The sequence below is a fragment of the Periplaneta americana genome, chromosome 11 (genome assembly GCF_040183065.1).
Source record: "Periplaneta americana isolate PAMFEO1 chromosome 11, P.americana_PAMFEO1_priV1, whole genome shotgun sequence".
In the NCBI taxonomy this organism is placed as follows: domain Eukaryota; kingdom Metazoa; phylum Arthropoda; class Insecta; order Blattodea; family Blattidae; genus Periplaneta; species Periplaneta americana.
In genome coordinates this window covers 66,089,121-66,113,504 of record NC_091127.1, presented here as the reverse complement: position 1 = coordinate 66,113,504, position 24,384 = coordinate 66,089,121, and the positions used below count along the sequence as shown (strand labels likewise).

The 24,384-nt window shown below is 34.3% G+C and overlaps 1 protein-coding gene across 1 annotated transcript in view; it reads right to left on the bottom strand.

Annotated features, from left to right (window-relative positions):
* Window positions 1-1,859: 1,859 nt before the first annotated feature.
* The window catches only part of LOC138709071 (hemolymph lipopolysaccharide-binding protein-like), a 31,082-nt gene continuing 8,557 nt past the window's right edge, over window positions 1,860-24,384 (bottom strand). The window contains exons 4-5 of the mRNA XM_069839573.1: window positions 14,608-14,859; window positions 1,860-2,207 (exon numbers count right to left, since the gene is read on the bottom strand). Coding sequence (XP_069695674.1) covers window positions 2,044-2,207; window positions 14,608-14,859 — 416 coding nt within the window. The 3' untranslated portion in view covers window positions 1,860-2,043. The remainder of the gene's footprint in view (window positions 2,208-14,607; window positions 14,860-24,384) is intronic.

Genomic DNA, 24,384 nt, shown 5'->3' with positions numbered 1-24,384 from the left:
TAAACCCCGAAGTGACCTGAGCACTGAGAGTTATGCTGTTCAAATATCTTTGTTAAGTGACATAAAAATGGATTCGATAGGGGAGAAAAGTTTACGACTTCTTGGAAACGTATGTATTGCTGTAGAATAAGATTCTCAGCAAATATCTATGTGAGGTGAATATATCTTTTAAATTTGTATAACCGTTCTTTTTTGTTTTCTGATATAATTTATGTGCGGTTTATTTTAAATGCATTAAAATATAGAAAATATACAATAACGACATAAAAGGCTAAAAAAAGCCATTTAACCTTAAAATAGGCAACGGGAGCTAAAATAGGCTAAAGATGCAAAATAAAAATTGAGCCTATCGTCCCCAAATGTGTGGAAACGTGTTTATTTCTAATAGGTCTTTCATGCATACACTCAGTTTAAAAAAGACATTTTACCTAATATCCCGGCATTATATTAGGCACTCGTCTGGGGATGGGATCTGGATCCGTCGGATATATGAATGAATTAAATCCGGGCCTCCTAATTGCAAGAGCAGCGCGCTAGCCCTGAGCCACAGGCTTAGTCTCTATCTACAGTACGATTATTTAGTCTTGACAGTCGCCGGCAATGTGCGCCTTGGTCAGTCGACTCCATTAAGTTACGCCAAGGGATGTTCAGGTTAATCTGTCGCCTGCAGTCAGAACGATCGGATGTCACGCATGCGGTATAGCATTGTGTTTCCAGTACATTCCTTTAGCGACCGCTCGCCCTTATCTTGACTCCGGAACTCTCCCCACTGCTCCTATTACTTCCCCTCTTTCTCGTTGCTTAGCTGTCAGGACTAAACAATCGGTCTCTATTATAAGTTGGGACACATCTGTTTGTCTTTATGAAGAAATGATAACATTCTGAAACCGATACAAAGAAACAATTTATGCCAAATTTAAAAGATTTTTTTGCCTTCATTTATACTCTTATCTTGATATAGCCTACTCCAGGCCTGGGCGCTAGTAACTCAATTGATACATCGCAGACAACGCCTAACTCTGCACTCCGACTTCCTTGGCTGAGACAGTAATATTTTGATGCGGTACCAGCAGAGAGAAAGGGTAGTGACGGATTGTGTAAGGTGGGTATCATAGCTTTTACAAACTTTCGGCTCTTGCTGGTAGCCTAAAATCCACCAATGATGCACAGAGCCTTATTGTGCGTTTGTTCATGAAGGGTGTAAACGAAAAGACATGGATGGAGATTTCTCAGTCTCTTTAATTTCCCCTCTTATGCCCAGCTATAGGGGTGGTTCAAATACAAGATTGACCTACACAAACGTACATTAGAGGAGGAAAGACTTGTACTTTGGCCTTATCATGCGTCGTGGCAATATTACCGGTGGATATGGAAAAGGAAAATAGGTTTTTATCTGAGATGAATTTCCGTGTCTGTAGATTCTTGCAATATTAACCGTAATGAAAAAAACTCTCTTTCTTTATCGCCCGTCCTTTCTCCTCTCACACAGCTCACATGCCAAGTATCACCTCGTCATCTGTACACATTTTCATATGGGATTTCGACGTGCTGTTGTGGAATATTGCTACTTTAGACATTGGACTGGTGTTTGTTAACTCTTGCGAAAGAATCTTTTCACGCAAGAAATTTAAATAAATATTTTCAATTTAGTGAAGGCAAACCATGTCATGAGTATCCAATGTTTTTTTTTTTAATTATGTATGATGTTTCATTTTGAAGAGAATAGTGGCATTATTTATAGGTTGACAATTATTATAAAATTGTTCCAAGTTCATTAATACACCAAGGTTATCTTTGGTAAATTCATTCACTTGTTTACTTTTGGTCATATATTTCCAAAAATTATTTCTAGTATTCATTTTGTAAAATTATTTATTTATATATTTTTGGAATTATCTCCAGCTTACACAATTACTACATAATTGTTAACATGTTCAACTTAGGAAATAATTCATTCTTCGTTACAACTGGAAAATAATATAAACATTAAAGAAGAGCGTCATAATTACTTGAAGTTACCTGTATGATACACTTGTTTTTATGTTACTTCAATTCCTGCTCGCAGATGAAAGCATATTTTACGGTACATGGAACATCGTTGTATTGTCCTGAATTGCGAAAAGTTCCACAGTCTTCACTGGAGGTGTACTTGGGATTCGGTTCATTAGGTGCCCAACGTACGAAGCCTGTTTTATTTAGTGACTCACCTGCAAAGCAAATTTTTTAATACAAAGGTATGAACACTTATTGTCATCTTTTATCAGTACTGGAATAGGTAAAAATCATTTGCTGAGAAATCTTACTTTCGGATTGCTTCTAAATTTCAAATATTATTATTAGATCTAATGCATTGCTTCGAATTCTTTGAAGCATGATAAATATCCGGTTTTAACTTGATTCTAGTTGACCTCAGGTATATTTTGTGCGAGATCGTGCGTATTTGCTTCGTTTCCGCACAAAATCAACCCGCGATAAGTCTAAAATTCCACATTCAGTATTCCCAACCGAGCACACATAGCAATTTCCCTCTTCTTACCGCTTAAGTGACATATTGATTTTACTCCTTTAGGCTTTTAACATATTATTTTTAGGGACGTTCAATATAGTAATAATTATAAATTGGAAACTTACCACTGCAATTTCACTACATTGCACTGTTAATTATTGTTTTTAAATATTTGAAAAAAATTAAGTAAACTCTACAACTCCACTAAAGTTACTGCATTTCGTGATGCATGTAATATTAAGGAAGCAGTTTGCTTTAAGTTCGCATATATAGACTGGGGGAAAAAAAAAGACAGACGTAGATCACGGCCTGCTGGAGTATAGTAAACACAGAAAACATTTTAAAGCAACGATGTTGAAGATAGATATTTTTGTTTTCCAAAATTGCCGTCATTGAAAGAAACCAAGATGGAGATTTCATTGCAACTAATTAGAAATTCCTCTTTCAGGTATGTAATAAACGATCTTCGCATAAAATAATGTACGATACACGAGCGGTATGTTTTCTTTCACTTCTCGGAAAAAGAAAGCTCAAATATGTTTCGCTTTTTCAAACTTTTCCTCGAACATGAAAACTTCAACATACCGCTCTTGTAACGCATATTACTATTACACTCATGCTACCATTTACGTGACATTTTGGGTAGTGTTTAAGTGATATAATATACACAAACAATTGCAAGCTTTATTTAAATACAATTTCCAGATTAACTGGAAGTTACCCTAACTTTTATATTTAAAATAGAACACACTGTATATTACTACAAAATAATTCAAATTATGGGTTATTTAACGATGCTCGCAACTGCAGAGGTTATATAAACGTCGCTGGTGTGCCGGAATTTTGTCCCGCAGGAGTTATTTTACATGCCAGTAAATCTACTGACATGAGTCTGTCGCATTTAAACACACTTAAATGCCATCGACCTGGGCCGGGATCGAACCCGCAATCTCGAGCATAGAAGGCCAGTGGTATACCAACTATGCTACCGAGGCCAATATTTTTACTACGTATTTTGCTCCTTTCTAAATTCTGAATCCATAGCTGTACAACATGTCCAGATTTGAAGAGATAGTATTTTTTTTAATTCAACAAACTGCAATACTCGTTGATATGAAAGATTATGGTTGAAAACAAAAGAAAGATTGGTTCTTCTATGACATTTTCAAGAAAGATTTGAGTTTCACTACTGGCTGGGTATTTTTGAAACGCGAATAATCGCAGGAAATTTTTTTAAGGCCAGTTAAGTGCCGAGCGGTATCTTGGATTCCTTCAGAATGAAATAAAAGATGCTTTAAATGAACTTCCTTGAATGTAATAAAGAATATATATTTTTCAGCAACATGGGACGCCTCCCCATAATGCGAGAATAGATTATACAAGAGATTTGGAAACCAAGGAATAGGGTCCTATGGACCGGTATTGTGGCCAGCCAGGTCACCTGACTTAGTAATGTCGGATTTTTTTTTTGTATTTCCTCATTTGAAAAACATTGTTTATGCAACACCACTCTTTGCGAGACTTTCGAATCCTAGTCACATCAGTAATAGCTACTGTAACTCCCCAGCAATTAACATAATGTTATGCGGAAGTAATTGAAAGAGTCAGGTTATGTCAAGATGCTGCTGGTGGACATTTTGAGCAACACACATGAAGTTTTGGATTATCAGGATTATTGTGTTGAAATGTTTTCGTTGTTTGTCAAGAACTCACGTATCAGTAAATTATTAATATTCAAAATTTATGTAAGTTTCCTTTTAATGTTATTCCATATCAACGAGTATTGCTGTTTGTTGAATTAAACAAAAGACTCTCACCTCAATACATCTTTGGATTCAGAATTTAGAGAGGAGTAATAAATAAGTGTTAATTTACATGATGTTTCATTTTAAAAGTTAGGGTAATTTTCTGTTAAACCGAAAATGGTATTTAAATAACGCTTGCAAATGTATATATGTGTGTGTATGTATATATATATATATATATATATATATATATATATATAAAGTCTTTCCCAAGTGTCACCTAATGGTAGCATAACTGTAAAATATTTGGGATCTACCAAAATCCAGTTACACCCGATATAATATAACTTTGAGGTAAGGAGCGTTGGAACAGATTATAGGTTAAGGGTGACTTAAGCTCATAAGCACTTAGGTAATTCATATAGACTTATTTCACTATTAGGGGAGAGTTTGGTAGTATCGGACATCGGGTAATATCGGACAGTGAGTTTCTTTCATCTATCACCAGATGGTAATACCTGAATGACATGGTTACGTTTCTGTATGCGACATCACAGAAACGTAACTATGTCATTCAGGTACTATCATCTGGTGGTAGATGAAAGAAACTCACTGTCCTATATTACCGGATGTCCGATACTACCCAATTCTCCCCTACAAAATGTGGATGCGGACGAGATATGGATGATAAATTACATCTAAATCAATCTCAATTAGAGGCAGTATTCTTCATACAGTATGCCTTAAGCCAACAATGCTCATTTCCTCAGTTTTATTTCCCTTTAGTTGGAAGTTATGCTATGACTTTTACAGCTTTTACTCGTAAAGTACATAGCCTTAGGTCGCATTTCGACATGCAGACCTCGGTGTCAATGGCATGGTGACCACTACGCAGCCAAATATGAAAGCTGAGATGGGTTTAATAGTCTGCAACTTAAAAACTACATTATCAGTTATTATCATTTATCACCAGAGACCGGAATTTTAGGCATTATGAATCATTAAAATAGGCATGCAAAAAGGCATCATAAATAGCTAAAATAGGAAGGCAAAAAGGCATTATAAATTGCTAAAATACGCAATAAAAGGCAATTACAAAAACCTTGCACTAGACCGACAACCTTGCACTTTCCACAAATGAATTTGAGCAGCAAGCAAAGCTTTACATAAGTCGAATGCAAATTGAGATTTTCGACTCGATGTTGCAATTACTGTTGGAAGCAAAGAAATCTTCTTCCCAGTAGCCTTGGAAAGTGCATTTGGTATTTGGTTGTACTGATATGTTGCGATATGAAATATTTAGCTAGCTACAACAACGTCGCAATGAAAACTGGTAGAAAAAATAACCGTTAAAAATAACGTTAAACCCGCACTCATTGTTGCCTTGTCAAATAAACACAAGCGATAATTAAAACACTTACTGTTAAACATTCCTGCACGGCAGCACTCATTGTCGCAAAAAGAATATGAACTGACTGAAAGACAATAATATACATTTGGTGAAGTCGCTTTCACTGAATCGGTTATAGAAATAAATTAAAATATACCAGTAAGCAATTTTTAATAATAAATTAATAAGTAATAGATAAATAAACAAATAAAGGCAAGAAAGCATTTATTTTGTAAAGTAGGCATTTATGTTACAAAAGGCACAAAGGGCAACATAAAACTGTGACGTTTCAATCACAAAGGTACGTATAATTCGTGGAGATTTACTTTCAAAATGAAGATAGATTTAACACATTTAAAAAGGCATTCTGCCAAAGTTCCGGTCTCTGGTAATCACCATCATCATGGTTCAATTAATTATTTTCACTTTCAGTTCTCATTGTTAATAACTTCGTCGATGTTTAATACAAATAATATAAAATGAAGACTAGAAGGTATGAGTCTAGAGTCGCTCAGAAGCAATACTGCAAATACAATTATAAGTAGAAAAATATGCTAAGTCGATTGTGAAGGTTTCGTTAGTGGGCGTGTAGCACAATGGAGTTTCAATAACGAAGAGGGAGACGTCAGAGATTTGCAACTTCCTGGAAAAACTAAAGCAAACGTCTCCAAAACCGTACTCGCGAATAAGGTCCTGAACGGAACCGAAGTCAGTACGTAATGAGCGCGCACCGCCTCATCCATTCCCACATGTACTGTACTCAGTGTTTATGCGCAAACGAAGAGCAGTGCGGACTCCCATTATCATTGTGTTGGTCGACGTGTTCCACCGTTTCACAATGTCTTCTAATCATGGACGTAGTACATTCAAGGATGAATAGGAAAAGAAATGTTAGTAGGGAGAATGTGAAATGCTTAATTTGTTCGAAAATTCTTAAGGGTGTGTTAAAATTCAACATGCGACGACAACACTCGACTCTTCACAAAGAATATCATACAATTACAGGCATGTTGGACATGTGAAAATAATATATTTTGGGGTTATCTGTATAACTGTTGGTTGTACATAATAATCAGCAGGGAACGGATTTATATGGACTAAAAATATATGAAATATGTAAATATATATGTAGTTATTTTTACCAAAATATGGAATTAAATATGGATTTTTATCAAAATATGGAATTAAATATGGACTTAAAATTATAAAAAAATGACTATGTACGTTAAATATTGGTACATTTTAATCAAACTAAACAAAAAATATAATGGACGTACCTTATCTTCCAATGTAGTTTCAACAAAACACAATTTTTATTGTCTGTTACCATAACAATAGGTTACAAACATTTCTTTCAAGTGCTGAAAAGTGAATCTTCTTCTATTGTCTCTGAGGATAGATTTATACTGACTAAAAGAGCGTTCGACGTCACAAGAAGTAACTGGTACATAATTCAATTTCACAATGTCTGCTGGGGATAAGTCCAAGTTAATCTTCACTGTTGATTCACCACTCATCACAGCAACAACCTTTTGTAGTTCTTCATATCCAGGGTTTTTTGAAAGTACAGTGTCCACCTTAGCTCTTACTGCATCTGCAACTTTACCTCTACCACGATTCAGTTGTTCCACAGTACTATTTATAATTTCAAAACTTTCAGATAGTGAAAGGTGCCTATTTTGGAGACTTTTGAGCGTTTTTATGATGCATGAAAATGTATGCTGAATGTGAGCTAAGTCATTCTTCACACTTATGTCACAGGTAACTGTTTTCGCAGTATCAATTGAGACTGCATCTTCAGAGTCCAATGCAAGGAGAACATTGTTAATAGAGTCTATATGTTCGGCATAATATTCAACTGCTTCTAGCCATGTACCCCATCTAGTTAAAATTGGCTTTGGTGGCAATGGAATTTCAGGGTACATTTCTTTCAACACGTTAACTCTACTGGGAGCTTTGAGAAATACTTTTTTCACTGATGAAATCAACAAATCTACTTTAGGGAAATTGTCTCTGACCACTTCTGCCACACGATGAAATGCATGCGCCACACAAGTAAAATGAGTCAATTTAGGATATACAACAGATAATGCTTGTCCAGCTTTGACCATATAAGGGGCAGCATCGCTAATAAAGAATAACACATTATCGTACATAATACCCTTTGGCCACAGGATACCCATAGCTTCGTTGAACAGTTTAACTATAGTTTTGTTATTGCACTTTTCTAGAACATCACAATGTAAAAGAATTCGTTCAGAATATTGTTCACTTAACAAACCGATAACTACATTACCAACAAGTCTACCTTCTTTGTCGGGAGTCTCATCAATGGAAACCCAAATTGAACTATCTTTAATTTCATCTCTTATCTTCTGTATTGTCTCATCGTAGATGGATGGAGCATACGTCTTCCTAAGTGTTGACTCATCCGGGATTGTATGTTGAGTATATTTTTCAAGGAATTCCCTGAAGACCTTATTCTTTAGTTTGTAGAGAGGAATATCAGCAGAGATGAGAGAACGGCACAGGTCGATGTTAAACTCAGATCTTACATTCGATGTTGTTGGTTGTGTTAAAAACAATTGTCTCTGCTTGGAATTTAGTTGTTTGTTGGCCTGATGTTTACTAGTTGTAATGTGTTGTTGCACCAGGAACTTTTGTGTAGATGATACTGCACACTGACACAAATTACAAAATAATATTTTATTGTCAGTTGATAAACCATCTTCTTTAAATTCTGAAATGTAACTTGTTAGTTTTGATTTTAAATTGACTGAATGACGTACTTTTGGCATATTTACCGTCTTTATAGTATGATTTACAAAACTGAACCTATGTGTACTCTGACTGGCATTTAACTGTTGAGCTGCACAACTGAAGTCTGTTAAAAATTTTAAATTAAATTAATACAGTTTTGTAACTTACTTTCCCATTGTTGATAGGACTGCTAATTTTCAAATAACTCTGATGTTAAAGGGATTACTGAACATGTGTTTAAATCTCTATTGTTGAAATGTATTTTTAAAAGTTAATGGAATTTTGTTTTGTTTTATTGTTAAACCTAATATAATATGGACTGTTTTATATGAAATATGGAAAATATATGGAAATTAACGAAAATATGTACTAAACTCTAAAATATGGAAAAATATGGAAAATAAAAGTAGGATTTTTCAACCCTACACATTGTGAAACATAAAGATAATGCAAAATATAAATTATATTAGCTTTATAAGTAAATATGTATTTACATATAAATCCTTTCCCTGAATTAATCAGTATGTTACAATACGTTTGCACTCAGTTCCGCATGACATACTTATAGTTTTTTGTTTAATTTTAGGTGAAATGCTTAGGCCTAGAAATATTTTTATGAATATAAAACAAGAAAATACAAACACAAATTATACACGTGTTCTCAGTCTTAAACAAAAAAAGCTTCTTGCTAGCTATGTTCTAGCTTGGAATATTGGAAAATCAATGAAGCCCTTTACAGAAGCATCATTTGTAAAATCGTGCATACAGAACGCTAATAAAATACTGTGTCCAGAACAAAGTCAAAGTTTAAGAAAATTAAATTGTTTCCAATTACAGTTCAGAGAAGGAATTTCAAGATTGAATGTAATTGAATCTGAAGTCGAAACTACAATTAACCATTTTGTAGCTTACTCACTTGCATTGGACGAAAGCACAGATAGAAATGACGAAGCTCACCTAGCCATTTTCTTTCGAGGAGTAATAAACATTTTAGTGTGTCTTAATGTTTTCTATATATAATTACAAAATACAACTGGAGAAGATCTTTTCCAGGCACTGAAAGTCACCATAGAACAGAAGAGGATGAATTTGCAATGGCGTGTGTCAATAGCAGCAGAAGGGGTTCCAGCTTCATAGTATGTCAAAATAATATACAAACGTATGATATTTCTTAATCTTTAGATATTTGTAAATCTAAGCAGACCGTTGCCGCGATCCCCCACTGACCGCTCCCATCTGTTGAGGTACGTGTCTCCTTCCCTTCTCTAGTCCTACAGCACACTGTATTCGGCGGACAGCATCGAGAGCAGAGTAAAGATACGCTTTTTGGAGACCTCTGAACTAAAGTATGGAACATTGAGAATATACGAAGAGCGGTGGATTAAAAGTACTTCTAGATTGGTAGAAGAAACTAGTTTAGAAAAACAATACATTATTAGCAGAGACCGGAACTTTGGCAGAATGCCTTTTTAAATGTGTTAAATCTATCTTCATTTTTAAAGTAAATATCTACGAATTATACCTTTGTGATTGTAACGTCACATTTTTATGTTGCCCTTTTCTACCTTTTTAAATATAAATGCCTAATTTCCAAAATAATGCTTTTCTTGCCTCTATTTGATTATTAATCTATTATTTATTAATGTATTATTAAAAATTGCTTACAGTTATATTTTAATTTATTTCTATAACCGATTGAATGAAAGCGACTTCACCAAATGTATATTATTGTCTTTCAGTCAGTTCATATTCTTTTTGCGACAATGAGTGCTGCCGTGCAAGAATGTTTAACAGTGTTTTAATTATCACTTGTGTTTATTTGACAAGGCAACAATAAGTGCGGGTCTAACGTTATTTTTAACGGTTATTTTTCCTTCAGTTTTCATTGCGATCGTTATTGTAGCTAGCTAAATATTTCATATCGCAACATGTCAGTACAACCAAACACCAAATGCACATTCCAAGGCTACTGGGAAGAAGATTTCTTTGCTTCAATCAGTAATTGCAACAACGAGTCGAAAATCTCAATTTGCATTCGACTTATGTAAAGCTTTTCTTGCCGCCGAAATCCTTTTGTGGAAAGTTAAAGATTGTGAGTCTAGTGCAAGGTTTTTGTAACTGCCTTTTATTGCGTATTTTAGCAATTTATAATGCCTTTTTGCCTTCCTATTTTAGCTATTTATGATGCCTTTTTGCCTGCCTATTTTAATGGTTCATAATGCCTAAACTTCCGGTCTCTGATTATTACTTTAAGGTGCTACAGAAATTGGCCGGTATTTGTCTTTTGTTCCTTGGACCTTGTAGTGCTGCTCTTAATGGGACACGTTCTATAGTGTGGCATGTCTTTGCGAAATCGATGAATGCTAAATACATGTATATGACTTGACTGAACTCTTGCGTTTTTTCTATCAACTGTGTTGTCACTTGTAGGTAGTCGGTGATGGAGTATCCTGCTCGGAAACCAGCTTTTTCCTCTACTTGGTTCTTTTCCAGGTTGCGGTTTATGCGCTTCGTGATGATTTTAGAGAAAAATTTGTATACATTTGACATGAAGATAATTGGTCTGTAATTATTTACGTCTTTTCATCCTTTTTCATGATCTAGACTTATGTTGTTAGATTTCCACTCACTGGGTATGTTTTCCGTCTGTAATAGTTCGTTAAATAGATCTGTGAGGGTTTTCACTAGCTCTTCTCCACCTAGTTTCAGCTGTTCGTTGGTGATTTTTATATTCTCCTGGTGATTTGTCCAACTTCACTTCTTTAATGGCTGTCCTGACCTCAGTTCTAACAAGGTAAGGGTTTCGGCTCGAACAGGAATTTCGTATCCAAAATTTGTATACAGGTCCATCTTTACATCTCTGTAAAGCTCCCAAAAGCATTCGTTTGTGTAATGTGTGGTTTGTCTGTTAGAGCACTGTACAAGTTGAGGGGTGGGGAGAGCACTGCACAAGTTAAGGGAATGGGACACCTTACCCGTAACCCTAGCTTAGTCTAGAATCTAGTGCGAGTGGTAAAATATCTGAAGCCCATTTAAAAACATTTTTCTCCAACATTCTGTCTGAAAATATTGCAGCTAAGCAAATGTATATACTGTTGTGTGAGTCATTGAATGCGCACAAGGACGCAACATTAATAAATAAATCATACCAAGGCTAGGACATGGAATGTATCATTCCACCTAAAAAACTAAATATATCCAGCCTCTGAATATCTATTTCCTTAGACAATACAAAATATATGCTCGGAGGATAACAGATTACATAAGGACTCTTGCAGAGAATCCAGAACTTAACTTCGGAAATCCAGTGATTATAATGAAAATGCACTCTGTTATTCATAACCAGTTGTTTGCTCCAGTGTACCGCCTTATGCTTCAGTATTCCTGACAGTCATCTGGTTACGCGAATTGTGAGCAAGTCCCGGACTTCAAAAATGTAATTCAGGTAGCATTTGATTTTTCAGCACTGGAGTGTGACCAATACCAACCAAACGGAGAGTTACACAAATGAATGCTTTTACGGTCTTCATCACCATTGTGAGGTAAGCTTCTGTACAAATTTTAACCAAAAATTCCTGTTCGAGCCGAAACCCTTCCCTTGTCAGTATCGAAGGAACTGCCTGAATTTTTTCTATTTGTTTTTCGATAAAATGTACTAGTCCAGGTTTAGCGATGTGTAGTGTGGTGCGGTACAGGTTTTCATAGAAAGTTGTATCTGTTTCTGCTATGCCTTTTATGTCAGTGACACTTTTTCCTGTATTTGTTCACAGTTCTTTTTATCAGCCTCTTACCTTGGTTTAGCCGTTTTTAAATTTTTCTTAGTGATTTTGTCTTCCCCATCACTTGCATCACCACTTCTGAATTGTATTGGTGCAAGTCTTTTCTGATGGCTCTCTTTATGCTTTTATTTAGTTCTGTGTATTTAGTCTGAGAGGCTGTATTCTCATCTCTTGTTTTATATGCCTCCGCTCTTTATTGTATTAGTTGTAGTGTGTCCTCATTAAGTTTTAAGAATCTTTTCACTGCGTTGGTGGTAGCTTTCTTTGTACTTAGTTCGACCGCCGAGTAGGTTTCTTGGGTGATTTTGGAGTTCATTTGGGCTGATTTCATTAGACTTTTCCTTAATTCTTCTTTGAAATTTGTAGGGTCAATAACTTCATCTTACGGTATGCGACTGTGGTGTAGCTTGCTCCTAATTGTTTTTGTTTCTTCAGACTTACTGTCGTCCGGACCATCCTGTGATCCGTGCAAAATCGTAAACTTTTCACTACCTCTACGTTTTTTATTAAGTTCACGCTATCGCTTAGAATGAAGTCTATTTCATTCTTTACTTCGCCTTTCGATCATCTCCAGTCCACTTACCCCTTGAGTTTTTCTTGAAGGTTCTGTCCTTGAAGAAGCCGTGTTCCTCTTTCGTTTCTATCTCCTACCCATATGGTCAAACCTGTGATTCTCTATTGCTGGTATTGCGTCATATTTTGCTGTTAAAGTCTCCGATGATAAAATTAATCATCGATCTAAGTGTATTCATTACGTCATCCAGTTCTTCGTAGAAGGTTTCTATTTCTTCATCTGAGCATTGTTGTGGCATAGATCTATGAGATTGTCATTCTAGTTTTATTGATATTTAATTTTGAAATTGTGATTCTTCCTGATATCTCTATTAGCGCTGTTATTTGGTGTTTTATCCTTCTTGTTATCCTCCATTTTTACCCATGTAACTCAGAAGTTTTCAATTTTTAAATTCATTTAGCTCATTTCCCTGTCTTCGAACCTCGCTGAAGCCTAGGACATTGAATTCGATATCTCAATGTCCTTTATTGCCTATACTAGTTATAGTAGTCTCTCTTCCTCCAAGGTTGATTTTACGTTTAGTGTTGCGATCCTGATGTATTGTTCATTATTATAGTGCATATAAATCCCAAGTCTATTTATTAGGTGAGTTAATATATTGAGTGATATATGACAGAAATAATTATTATGGCTATAAATATATTTTTACCTCAGAAATGAAATATTTGCATAATAATACATGAAGACTATCGAAATCTTTTCAGACAAATTTCTTAGGACTTAAAAGTAAATGTGTATTTCTTTTCTAATTATTGGACCCTAGAATTCAAGAGAAAATGAGCAAAATTACATTTTTTTTCATTCTGGTTTATGTTATTATCTTAGACACAAAAATTCGTCTGCCGTACGCTACGACACCTTCAGAAGACTTAAATTGATTCCATGAGAGCTCAGTTTACACGTGAACAATTTTTTTGCGTATGACTCCGCTCGATGTTTCTTTTGTTTTTTTTTTCTAGTTTGCTGCTTTTTCTGTCCGTTTATACGTTGTTCTTGACTCTTGTGTCCATGACAAAACAATAAAAATTTATCAAATGTAACATTTTATTTTAGTTTACCCTTTTGCACATAAATAATAAACTGTTATTTTCACTTGACTCAATTTTGTTACTTGGCCACGTCTAGTGACGTCACAAGTTAACAATATCCGGTTATATGCAGATAAGTATAGTTGCTTATTAGCTAACGCTTACCGCTTATTCATTTACAAGTACATTACGCATTACTCCATAGATGGCAGAACGTGTTCGCTTAGTCATGTGCAGCATGTAGAGGACTAATTGAAATTTATGTGAAGATAAAAGTAACAAATTATGTCGTCAATTGTACCTCGTTCACGTCGAAATAAGATTCATAGCGATACCCAAATGAATGGAGTCTTTACGGATGATTAAATTCACTAGTCAGGCCAACGAGTAAAACTTCTTGGCGAGAAATAGAGTAGGCTACACAATTTGTTACCCTTCCTCTTTTCAATTTGCAGAACAATAGAGATCCAACATCAGAAAGGCCTGATACCTACATCCCATCAGAAATGTAAAAAGTCTAACGACTATATTTTGAAAATTCGACTATTGTGTCCAAAAACTTAAAAATTTTAACGATTCCGAATTACATGCAAGTTCCATCATTAGAGTAAAATAGTTCACAAGAGTTGACGACTCCCATTGTCATATCTGGATAATGGAACTTGTATATAGTACCAGAATGTTGCAAATGCCAATTTTCAGGACCTGTGGAATACCGAATAATTATATTTCTGATTTCACTTACTATGAAAACCTAAAACCGATAAAGCAAATTTTCAAATTATGTTAATAGACTGGATGTCAGGTCATCTCTGCAATACTTACCACTTACTGTGATGTAGTCACCTTCTGTTACAATGTCGTTGAACCCAACAAATATGACTTTCGTATCATTGTTCACTGCCATAATATTAAGAAGAGCTTTAGCTTCAGTTTCAGAATTGATAACAACAAGATGCGTCCCTTCCTTGATACAAGTTTTGCGAGCATCGAACCAAGTGGTGACTTGTTGGTGTAGCTTATAGTAACCCACATCTGGTACGAGTTCGTAGTCACGACCCGGTTTCTGCGGTGGAGCTGAAACAGAAGATGTGTCTACCAATGACTGTCGGAAGAAAAAGTAACATTACTGTGGATATTGTTACAAAGAGTGTATGTGACGAAGGAGAAAGTTCTAGAACTTGATTTAACTATTACTTAACAACTTGATTATAATCAGTTCATATTTTACAGTAATTGAAGAAAGCAAAGTCAAATAGTAAAGAATACTAAATTAACATACATATTTTTAAATTTAGCTGTCCAGTAAATTCAACTGTCGGCCACAGTTTTTTGGAGTGTGAAATAAGTAATGAGAACGTTAAGAGAGAGTGTCTTATCTTTTCCTCAGTCTGTATGCGGGAAAGTTGACAATTCTGATTGGGAGATAGCTGACGTGACTTGCGTTTATGAGGTGGTACCCTCTCAGCTGAAGTGGCAGCAGATGCCACTGACTAGGCACAACTCAAGGGGACACTTCGGAAGCGCAAAGTGTGATAATCTTGCCTTCACCTCGGTCAGTGGGTAATAAAACTGACAGCTATGATTGGCAGATTTCTGACGTGACGTGTATTTGGGTGGTACCGTTCTCAGCTGCACTGATAAATACTCATTGACTGGAAATTGTGCTCAAAGACACACGCCAAGAACGTTGGCGCTGTCTGTGTTAGAGATCGGCAAACGTAGTACATTTAAAAGTTTTAATAAGCGACTTCTCAGATGCGTCTGTGGCTCAAGGGCTAGCGCGCTGGTCTTCCATCCAACGTCTCGGATTCGATCCCCGGTCAGATCATGATGGAATTTGTGGTGGACAAAGCAGACATTGCAGAGGGTTTTCATCGGGGTACTCCCGGTTCCCTCTATCATTGCACCAGCACTCTCCATCTCCCCCAAATTTCATCTATCATTTAATTTCAAACATACCCTGGGGTGAAGTCTGAGGGTATTACGGGTTTCTGATGCTGATATAGGAAGGTCTTGGGGCTCATCAGGCTACTCGTATGCGGACTGTACCTGGCTCTATCAGGGGCAGAGGCAGGATGGCTGACCTGTCAGCCTCGGTTTCACGAATGCTAGTAGGGTCGTCACATATATAGGCGCACAATGGGCCAAGTCGTGCCTATGTGTACGGACCAGTCTCTGGTCCAGCCTTCCTAAAATCAGCCAACTAAGCGACTTTACCAATGTGACAGCCTAGTAGGTTGCATTCCTTGTATGTGGGATAACCTATTATTTCTGTATTGCTTTACCCTCTCGTTTATCTCAAATATTTCTAATTCTTCTCGAATAACTGCATTTTTTTCTGATCTGATCTGTCCTGTAATATTTCTTAGGAACCTCATTTCACTTGACTCAACTCTAGTTTTGTCATTTCCATTTATAATCCGAATTTCGCGACCATACAAGAACTTTGGAACAGCCGTTCCTTTGTAAAGCTTTTAAGGAGAGTATCCTTTGTAGAATTGTTTTGAGTAAGTTTTCTATAATGTTTGAGAAAATTATTCACAAACACATTTTATTTTGTGTCAAAATAAGATCAATTCAGCCCAACATGGTTTTATTAAAGGTAAATCTACTAGTACTATTAATTTAGTTTCCTATCTCAATCTTATTATGCCTGTAGTTGAAATTCAAGGTCAAATTGATTCGATCTATTTTGATTTTAGCAAGACATTTGATGTAGTTCCTCACAAAATTTTATTAAATACATTAAGTAATTTTGGTCTCTCCACTAACTACATGAATTGGTTTGAAATTTATTTAACGGATATACAACCTTGTGTTCGACTAGGCAATTCTCTCTCGGTTTGTTTATGTGGAGTTCCTCAAGGGTCTACTTTGGGGCCTCTCTTATTTTTATTATATATAAATGGAATAAGTAAAAGAATAAGTTCCAGCTGCCTTTTATTTGCGGATGACCTCAAAATCTTTCGTAAAATTAATAGTCTGGCTGATTGTCAAATTCTTCAAAATGACATTAATTCAGTTGCACTATGATCTGTTGAAAATGGAATGAAAATTAACCAATCAAAAACTTTTGCCATTTCCTTCTCTCGGAAAACTACTTCCCTAAAATTTAATTATTCTGTTGATAATGTCTTAATTACAAGGAAAGTTTGTATTAGAGATCTTAGTGTATTACTTGATTCCAAATTATATTTCCTTGATCATGTGCAATATATTTAAACCCATTCATTAAGAATGCTTGGTCTAATGAGATCTATAACTTATTCTTTTTCAATTCCTATGTGTCTATTAATTTCATACTATACGTTGGTTAGATCTAAGCTTGAATATGCAGCTGTTGTATGGAATTCCATTACTTCCACTGACTAGACTAACTTGTAGAATATTCAAAGAAAATTTACTTCCTTGTGTTCCTGTAGATAATTCCGATGATTTATAATTATGAGATTAACTGCAAATATTTTAACTGCTGTAGTTTATTCGCCAGATGTCAAGATCTTGATTATTTGTTTTTTTGTAAAGTCATTAAGGGTGACATTGATTGTGAATACTTCTTAAGCAATAACAGTCTTCGTATTCCTGCTAAGGTTTAAGATTTCAAAAAAAAAAGAAAATTAACAGAAATTCTAAATCTCTCTCCCCGATATCCAGATATATAAAATATGCTAATTTACATGGATTGAACTTGGATCCATTTAATGTGTAGTATATACTTTTTGGAGTTTTATATCGTTATTAATTTATGTCTTTTCTTTAGATATGTATTGTAATATTGTTCTCGTGATCTTTTATATCATTTGTATTAGCCTATATTCATTTATATGATTCCATTCTTTAATTTTCAATTGCCATTTATTTAATTGTCAGTATTTTAATAATTAATATTATTTGCATAATTTTTCTACATAAATTGGTAATATTTTCTTTAAGAATTAACTCCTTTCCTAGCATATAATAGGATTAATTCTTGTAAATTATTCATTGCATTCTTTGTTCTTGATATTGTTGTTATTATTTAATTTGTACCATAGTTGTTCATTTTATTGTATTAATTGTGTCACTGTGCTGGAATTCCTTTGGCCAATGGCTGTTGTCCAAACATAAATATCAATTAATAAATAAAAATAAATAAAATAAATAAATTATTGTTATTATTATTATTATTATTATTATTATTATTATTATTATCATCATCATCATCTTTTTCAAAACTTCTTACAAATATTGAATTTTATAAATTTAATTTCCATGTACGAACATGAACGCCAGTTTTTATTTCCAGTACAATATAATATACATATATACATCTATTACAGGGGATAAAACTGTCCTAATAGGCCTACTACTATGCCCAGAATTTGGAAAATATAAAAAATCATTAAAATGGCATTTTCAGCAGTTAAAATGTCAGTGTTTGGTATCTTCCACGAAAATAATTTTATTTTTCACATAATTTATTCTCACACTTAGGATAGTCATTATCAGGGAACGGATTTATATGGACTAAAAATATATGAAATATGTAAATATATATGTAGTTATTTTTACCAAAATATGGAATTAAATATGGATTTTTACCAAAATATGGAATTAAATATGGACTTAAAATTATAAAAAAAATGACTATGTACGTTAAATATTGGTACATTTTAATCAAACTAAACAAAAAATATAATGGACGTACCTTATCTTCCAATGTAGTTTCAACAAAACACAATTTTTATTGTCTGTTACCATAACAATAGGTTACAAACATTTCTTTCAAGTGCTGAAAAGTGAATCTTCTTCTATTGTCTCTGAGGATAGATTTATACTGACTAAAAGAGCGTTCGACGTCACAAGAAGTAACTGGTACATAATTCAATTTCACAATGTCTGCTGGGGATAAGTCCAAGTTAATCTTCACTGTTGATTCACCACTCATCACAGCAACAACCTTTTGTAGTTCTTCATATCCAGGGTTTTTTGAAAGTACAGTGTCCACCTTAGCTCTTACTGCATCTGCAACTTTACCTCTACCACGATTCAGTTGTTCCACAGTACTATTTATAATTTCAAAACTTTCAGATAGTGAAAGGTGCCTATTTTGGAGACTTTTGAGCGTTTTTATGATGCATGAAAATGTATGCTGAATGTGAGCTAAGTCATTCTTCACACTTATGTCACAGGTAACTGTTTTCGCAGTATCAATTGAGACTGCATCTTCAGAGTCCAATGCAAGGAGAACATTGTTAATAGAGTCTATATGTTCGGCATAATATTCAACTGCTTCTAGCCATGTACCCCATCTAGTTAAAATTGGCTTTGGTGGCAATGGAATTTCAGGGTACATTTCTTTCAACACGTTAACTCTACTGGGAGCTTTGAGAAATACTTTTTTCACTGATGAAATCAACAAATCTACTTTAGGGAAATTGTCTCTGACCACTTCTGCCACACGATGAAATGCATGCGCCACACAAGTAAAATGAGTCAATTTAGGATATACAACAGATAATGCTTGTCCAGCTTTGACCATATAAGGGGCAGCATCGCTAATAAAGAATAACACATTATCGTACATAATACCCTTTGGCCACAGGATACCCATAGCTTCGTTGAACAGTTTAACTATAGTTTTGTTATTGCACTTTTCTAGAACATCACAATGTAAAAGAATTCGTTCAGAATATTGTTCACTTAACAAACCGATAACTACATTACCAACAAGTCTACCTTCTTTGTCGGGAGTCTCATCAATGGAAACCCAAATTGAACTATCTTTAATTTCATCTCTTATCTTCTGTATTGTCTCATCGTAGATGGATGGAGCATACGTCTTCCTAAGTGTTGACTCATCCGGGATTGTATGTTGAGTATATTTTTCAAGGAATTCCCTGAAGACCTTATTCTTTAGTTTGTAGAGAGGAATATCAGCAGAGATGAGAGAACGGCACAGGTCGATGTTAAACTCAGATCTTACATTCGATGTTGTTGGTTGTGTTAAAAACAATTGTCTCTGCTTGGAATTTAGTTGTTTGTTGGCCTGATGTTTACTAGTTGTAATGTGTTGTTGCACCAGGAACTTTTGTGTAGATGATACTGCACACTGACACAAATTACAAAATAATATTTTATTGTCAGTTGATAAACCATCTTCTTTAAATTCTGAAATGTAACTTGTTAGTTTTGATTTTAAATTGACTGAATGACGTACTTTTGGCATATTTACCGTCTTTATAGTATGATTTACAAAACTGAACCTATGTGTACTCTGACTGGCATTTAACTGTTGAGCTGCACAACTGAAGTCTGTTAAAAATTTTAAATTAAATTAATACAGTTTTGTAACTTACTTTCCCATTGTTGATAGGACTGCTAATTTTCAAATAACTCTGATGTTAAAGGGATTACTGAACATGTGTTTAAATCTCTATTGTTGAAATGTATTTTTAAAAGTTAATGGAATTTTGTTTTGTTTTATTGTTAAACCTAATATAATATGGACTGTTTTATATGAAATATGGAAAATATATGGAAATTAACGAAAATATGTACTAAACTCTAAAATATGGAAAAATATGGAAAATAAAAGTAGGATTTTTCAACCCTACACATTGTGAAACATAAAGATAATGCAAAATATAAATTATATTAGCTTTATAAGTAAATATGTATTTACATATAAATCCTTTCCCTGGTCATTATACAAAGTTTCATCTACAGTTTTGGTACTTGCTACAATTTTTCTTACCGACAATGTTTCTTAACCTACTGTAAGTAACGAACTTCAGAGCTTCAAATTCTGAATGTTTCAAAACTATGTAAATGACAATTATTGAAGATGAGACAATCAATACAGTATGTTACAATAAATTATAACTGTTAAAAATGTCCCTAATGCGTCCTGGTGACATTTAATAGATGCTGTTGGCTCGTAATCAACATAGAATATCCTTGATCACGTGTTTCTGCCAAGTACCACCATTTGGTTCTGGAACTGAGCAGAGGATATATTTATGTTGAATCCAGAATAATGAAGCAGCTGAAACTTTTGAATGACAAAATTTGATTCTATAATCCTGACGTTGTGCTAATTTTTGACTCTCCAATGACCATACCAAACCACCATTTGCTGGCTGTCATACACATGTTCTGCATTATATTCTCCCCTTTACATCCTCAAATGTGACATTAGAACAGGTTGAATGTATATCGTCGAAAATATAAACTTCCTTGAATTTTGGGTCTATTATTTTATATTTATCTATGGTATCTCCTTGTTCCAGGAATTGCATATAGTTGTCGATTATGTTTCTCCTATGTGACAGTACAAAGAATAATTTTTAAGGGGAAAGAAAAATGTAATTGCATATTACTAGGCCTGCACTGATGGTATTGACGTCCATCTTATTCACCAACGTTTTCTACCGATTTATCCAATATTCTTATGTAGGCCTTACTTACTTACAAATGAGTTTTAAGGAACCCGCAAGGTTCATTACCGCCCTCACATAAGCCCGCCATCGGTCCCTATCCTTTGCAAGATTAATCCAGTCTTTATCTTTATCATCATATCCCACCTCCCTCAAATCCATTTTAATATTATCCTCCCATCTACGTCTCGGCCTCCCCAAAGGTCTTTTTCCCTCCAGCCTCCCAACTATCACTCTATATGCATTTCTAGATTCGCCCATACGTGCTACATGCCCTGCCCATCTCAAACGTCTGGATTTACTGTTCCTAATAATGTCAGGTGAAGAAAACATTGCATGCAGTTCTGCGTTGTGCAACTTTCTCCATTCTCCTGGAACTTCATCCCTCTTAGCCCAAATGTTTTCCTAAGAATCTTAATCTCAAACACCCTTAATCTCTGTTCCTCTCTCAAAGTTAGAGTCCAAGTTTCACAACCATACAGAACAACAGGTAATATAACTGTTTTTTAATTCTAACTTTCAGATTTTTTGACAGCAGACTAGATGACAAAAGCTTCTCAACCGAATAATAACACGCATTTCCCATATTTATTCTGCGTTTAATTTCCTCTCGAGTGTCCTTTATATTTCTTACTGTTGCTCCTACTTTAGCGTTGAAATCCCCTAATAAAAATTTCATTTTCATAAAATTTTATGTAGACCTATTAATATTATTATTTTTTGTTTATTCTGAATAAACATGCTCTGCACTGTCACATAGGAGGTTTCATAAAATCAACGACGATATTATCCTTTGAATCTGTGAGGTAGTGTATTACTGTGAACAGGTGGAACATAAAAACTGGATGTTTGTTATGTGTTCATATATATATATATATTTATTTATTTATTTATTTATTTATTTAAAATTCCAACTGGGCGTTTAAACGGGCTTTAGCTGCATGCACTCCTGCTATTTAGCCCCTATATTAAGAAAGTCTCTTTTTATGGATCAGCATACTTGTGAAATTCTAATTGTTTTGTACTAGCAGCACCATCAGAAAAGTAAAGTATGTTTTGTAGATCAAGATGATTTTCTCTAAAACACTCGGTTAGGCCTACAACTTGTTGAAAATAATGGACATTTACTGCAGTGCTATGTTCCATATTACTAACGATACACTAGATACGGGACGGTTGTATTTAATGTAAGGCACAAAAGGGTGCAACATAGAGTAATAATTGACCCAATGAAAATCTTGAACAGCATGTTAGGTAAAGTCTAAAAACTTGATTGTTGTTAAGCAAAGTGATGTTGGTTACGGAGGTGGCAGAGTTTGTCAGCTAATTTTTCAATAAATTCGTTACGCGTCTTGGTCCATTAAATTTTATAGCAATAGAGAACAAGCCAAACACAATTACTAACTGTTGAAACACACTTCAAAAGCATTTGTTTCACTTTTGCAAATTTATAACCACCTGCAAGGAATTTTGAGTATGTAAATTCTATTCATGAACTTGACAAGTGGCATAATTCAGAATATAAAAGAAGATTTTTTTATCGAATTATAATTTAAGCATCCGCTGAATAAACAATTAATCTCAGCCTAAGACATCAAATTAATCTTCACTGTGAATATTTAGTTGAATAAATATTGACTTTAGGTTATTTCTTCTTAACTTTAATTTAATTTAAGTATAAGTGACGAATCTTCTCTAGTGCACCATAAAATTACTCAAAATTACACAAAATACTCCCGCAAGAAGAGAAGAGGTAAAATTGTGAGTGAAGTTTATTTTAACTGTATTCAGACAGATGTGGTTCATTTTTAAGTACCGATTGTGGTGAAATACATAATTTAAACGTTTTTCGTAAATTAAGTTAAATTCCAAATTTAATATTTTATTGTAAGGTTTCTGAGTATTCTGATATCTCGTCTGAACGTAATGTTGAATTTCACCGTGCTCCTCGTGTTTTCCGTGAGCGAAGAAATCCGTTCATTAAAATCAATGACAGCTTAAAATTAGATTTTGTTTACAGAAATTGTTAATGGAATAACTGGAAGAAACGTTACTTTCCCAGTTACAACCACAAACAAAACAAAATCTTGCTTTTTATCTAATGTTCATGATTCTCCTCACACGTAGCTATTGAGATGCAGATTCAGAAGACGGTAAGGTTTGTTTTCTGTCTCATTGGCGAAACAGTTGAAAAACAGCTGGCTTTACACACGAACTTAATTTATGTTTCACGATATTGCCGCATACGTTACTGCAAATATCAGTCAGTATTAAACCTAGTTTACATGTTCTTTAGTTCGTATTACACAACATAGACCTATATGTAGAAACTAATCATGACTTATTTACTAATGTTCAAATTCAAAGTAACCTATAATTTGTGACTTGTATACAACTAGGCCTAAATCTTGTTTTGTCCCTCATTCTGCATTCGAATATGATAGAGACACATATAATGTTTTTATATTTCTTCGAAAGCAAGGAATAACGTGAACAAAATTAACTTGTCACTTTTATTAACAGCAATCTCATTAGAGGTTTTGATCTATCTAGAGAAAATCAAAACTCGACTGATTTAATTAACTATTACACAATTAGGAGAAAGTATTTAAAGGTTACAGGAAATAAAGTACTCTAATACAATAAAATAGGTATTGACTTACTAAAATCCTATTTCACTAATGTTAGCTTCACCAAAACGTTTCAACGGAGCTGCCATTTTCAGTTGACTATCAATGCGGGAAAATATGAACGCAAAGCATGTTTTATAGTACTGTAAAGAATTTGCCGTTTGAAATGTTGGCATACAAAGAAACAAATGCTAGGGATGTGATAAAAATAAACAAATGCTAGGAAAGTGATAAAAAATACATACTAGAGATATGATAAAATCGAGGCGATAAACAGCCACGGTTGGTTGAAACACGTCCTTTCGTACAGTTTTATTGATCGAAAGTAGTATGACATACTAAAAGTCAACAGTAATCTCACTAGAGGTTTTGATTTTATCGGTAAATCTGCAAGTGGAACAAAGTATATACAGATTAGAAGAAATAAAGTACTCTAACTAAATAAAATGGTAAGTTATTAATTGACTTACTAAAATTCTATTTCACTAATGTTAGCTTCATCATAACTTTTGAATGAAGTTGCCATTTTCAGTTGACTATCTATGCGGGAA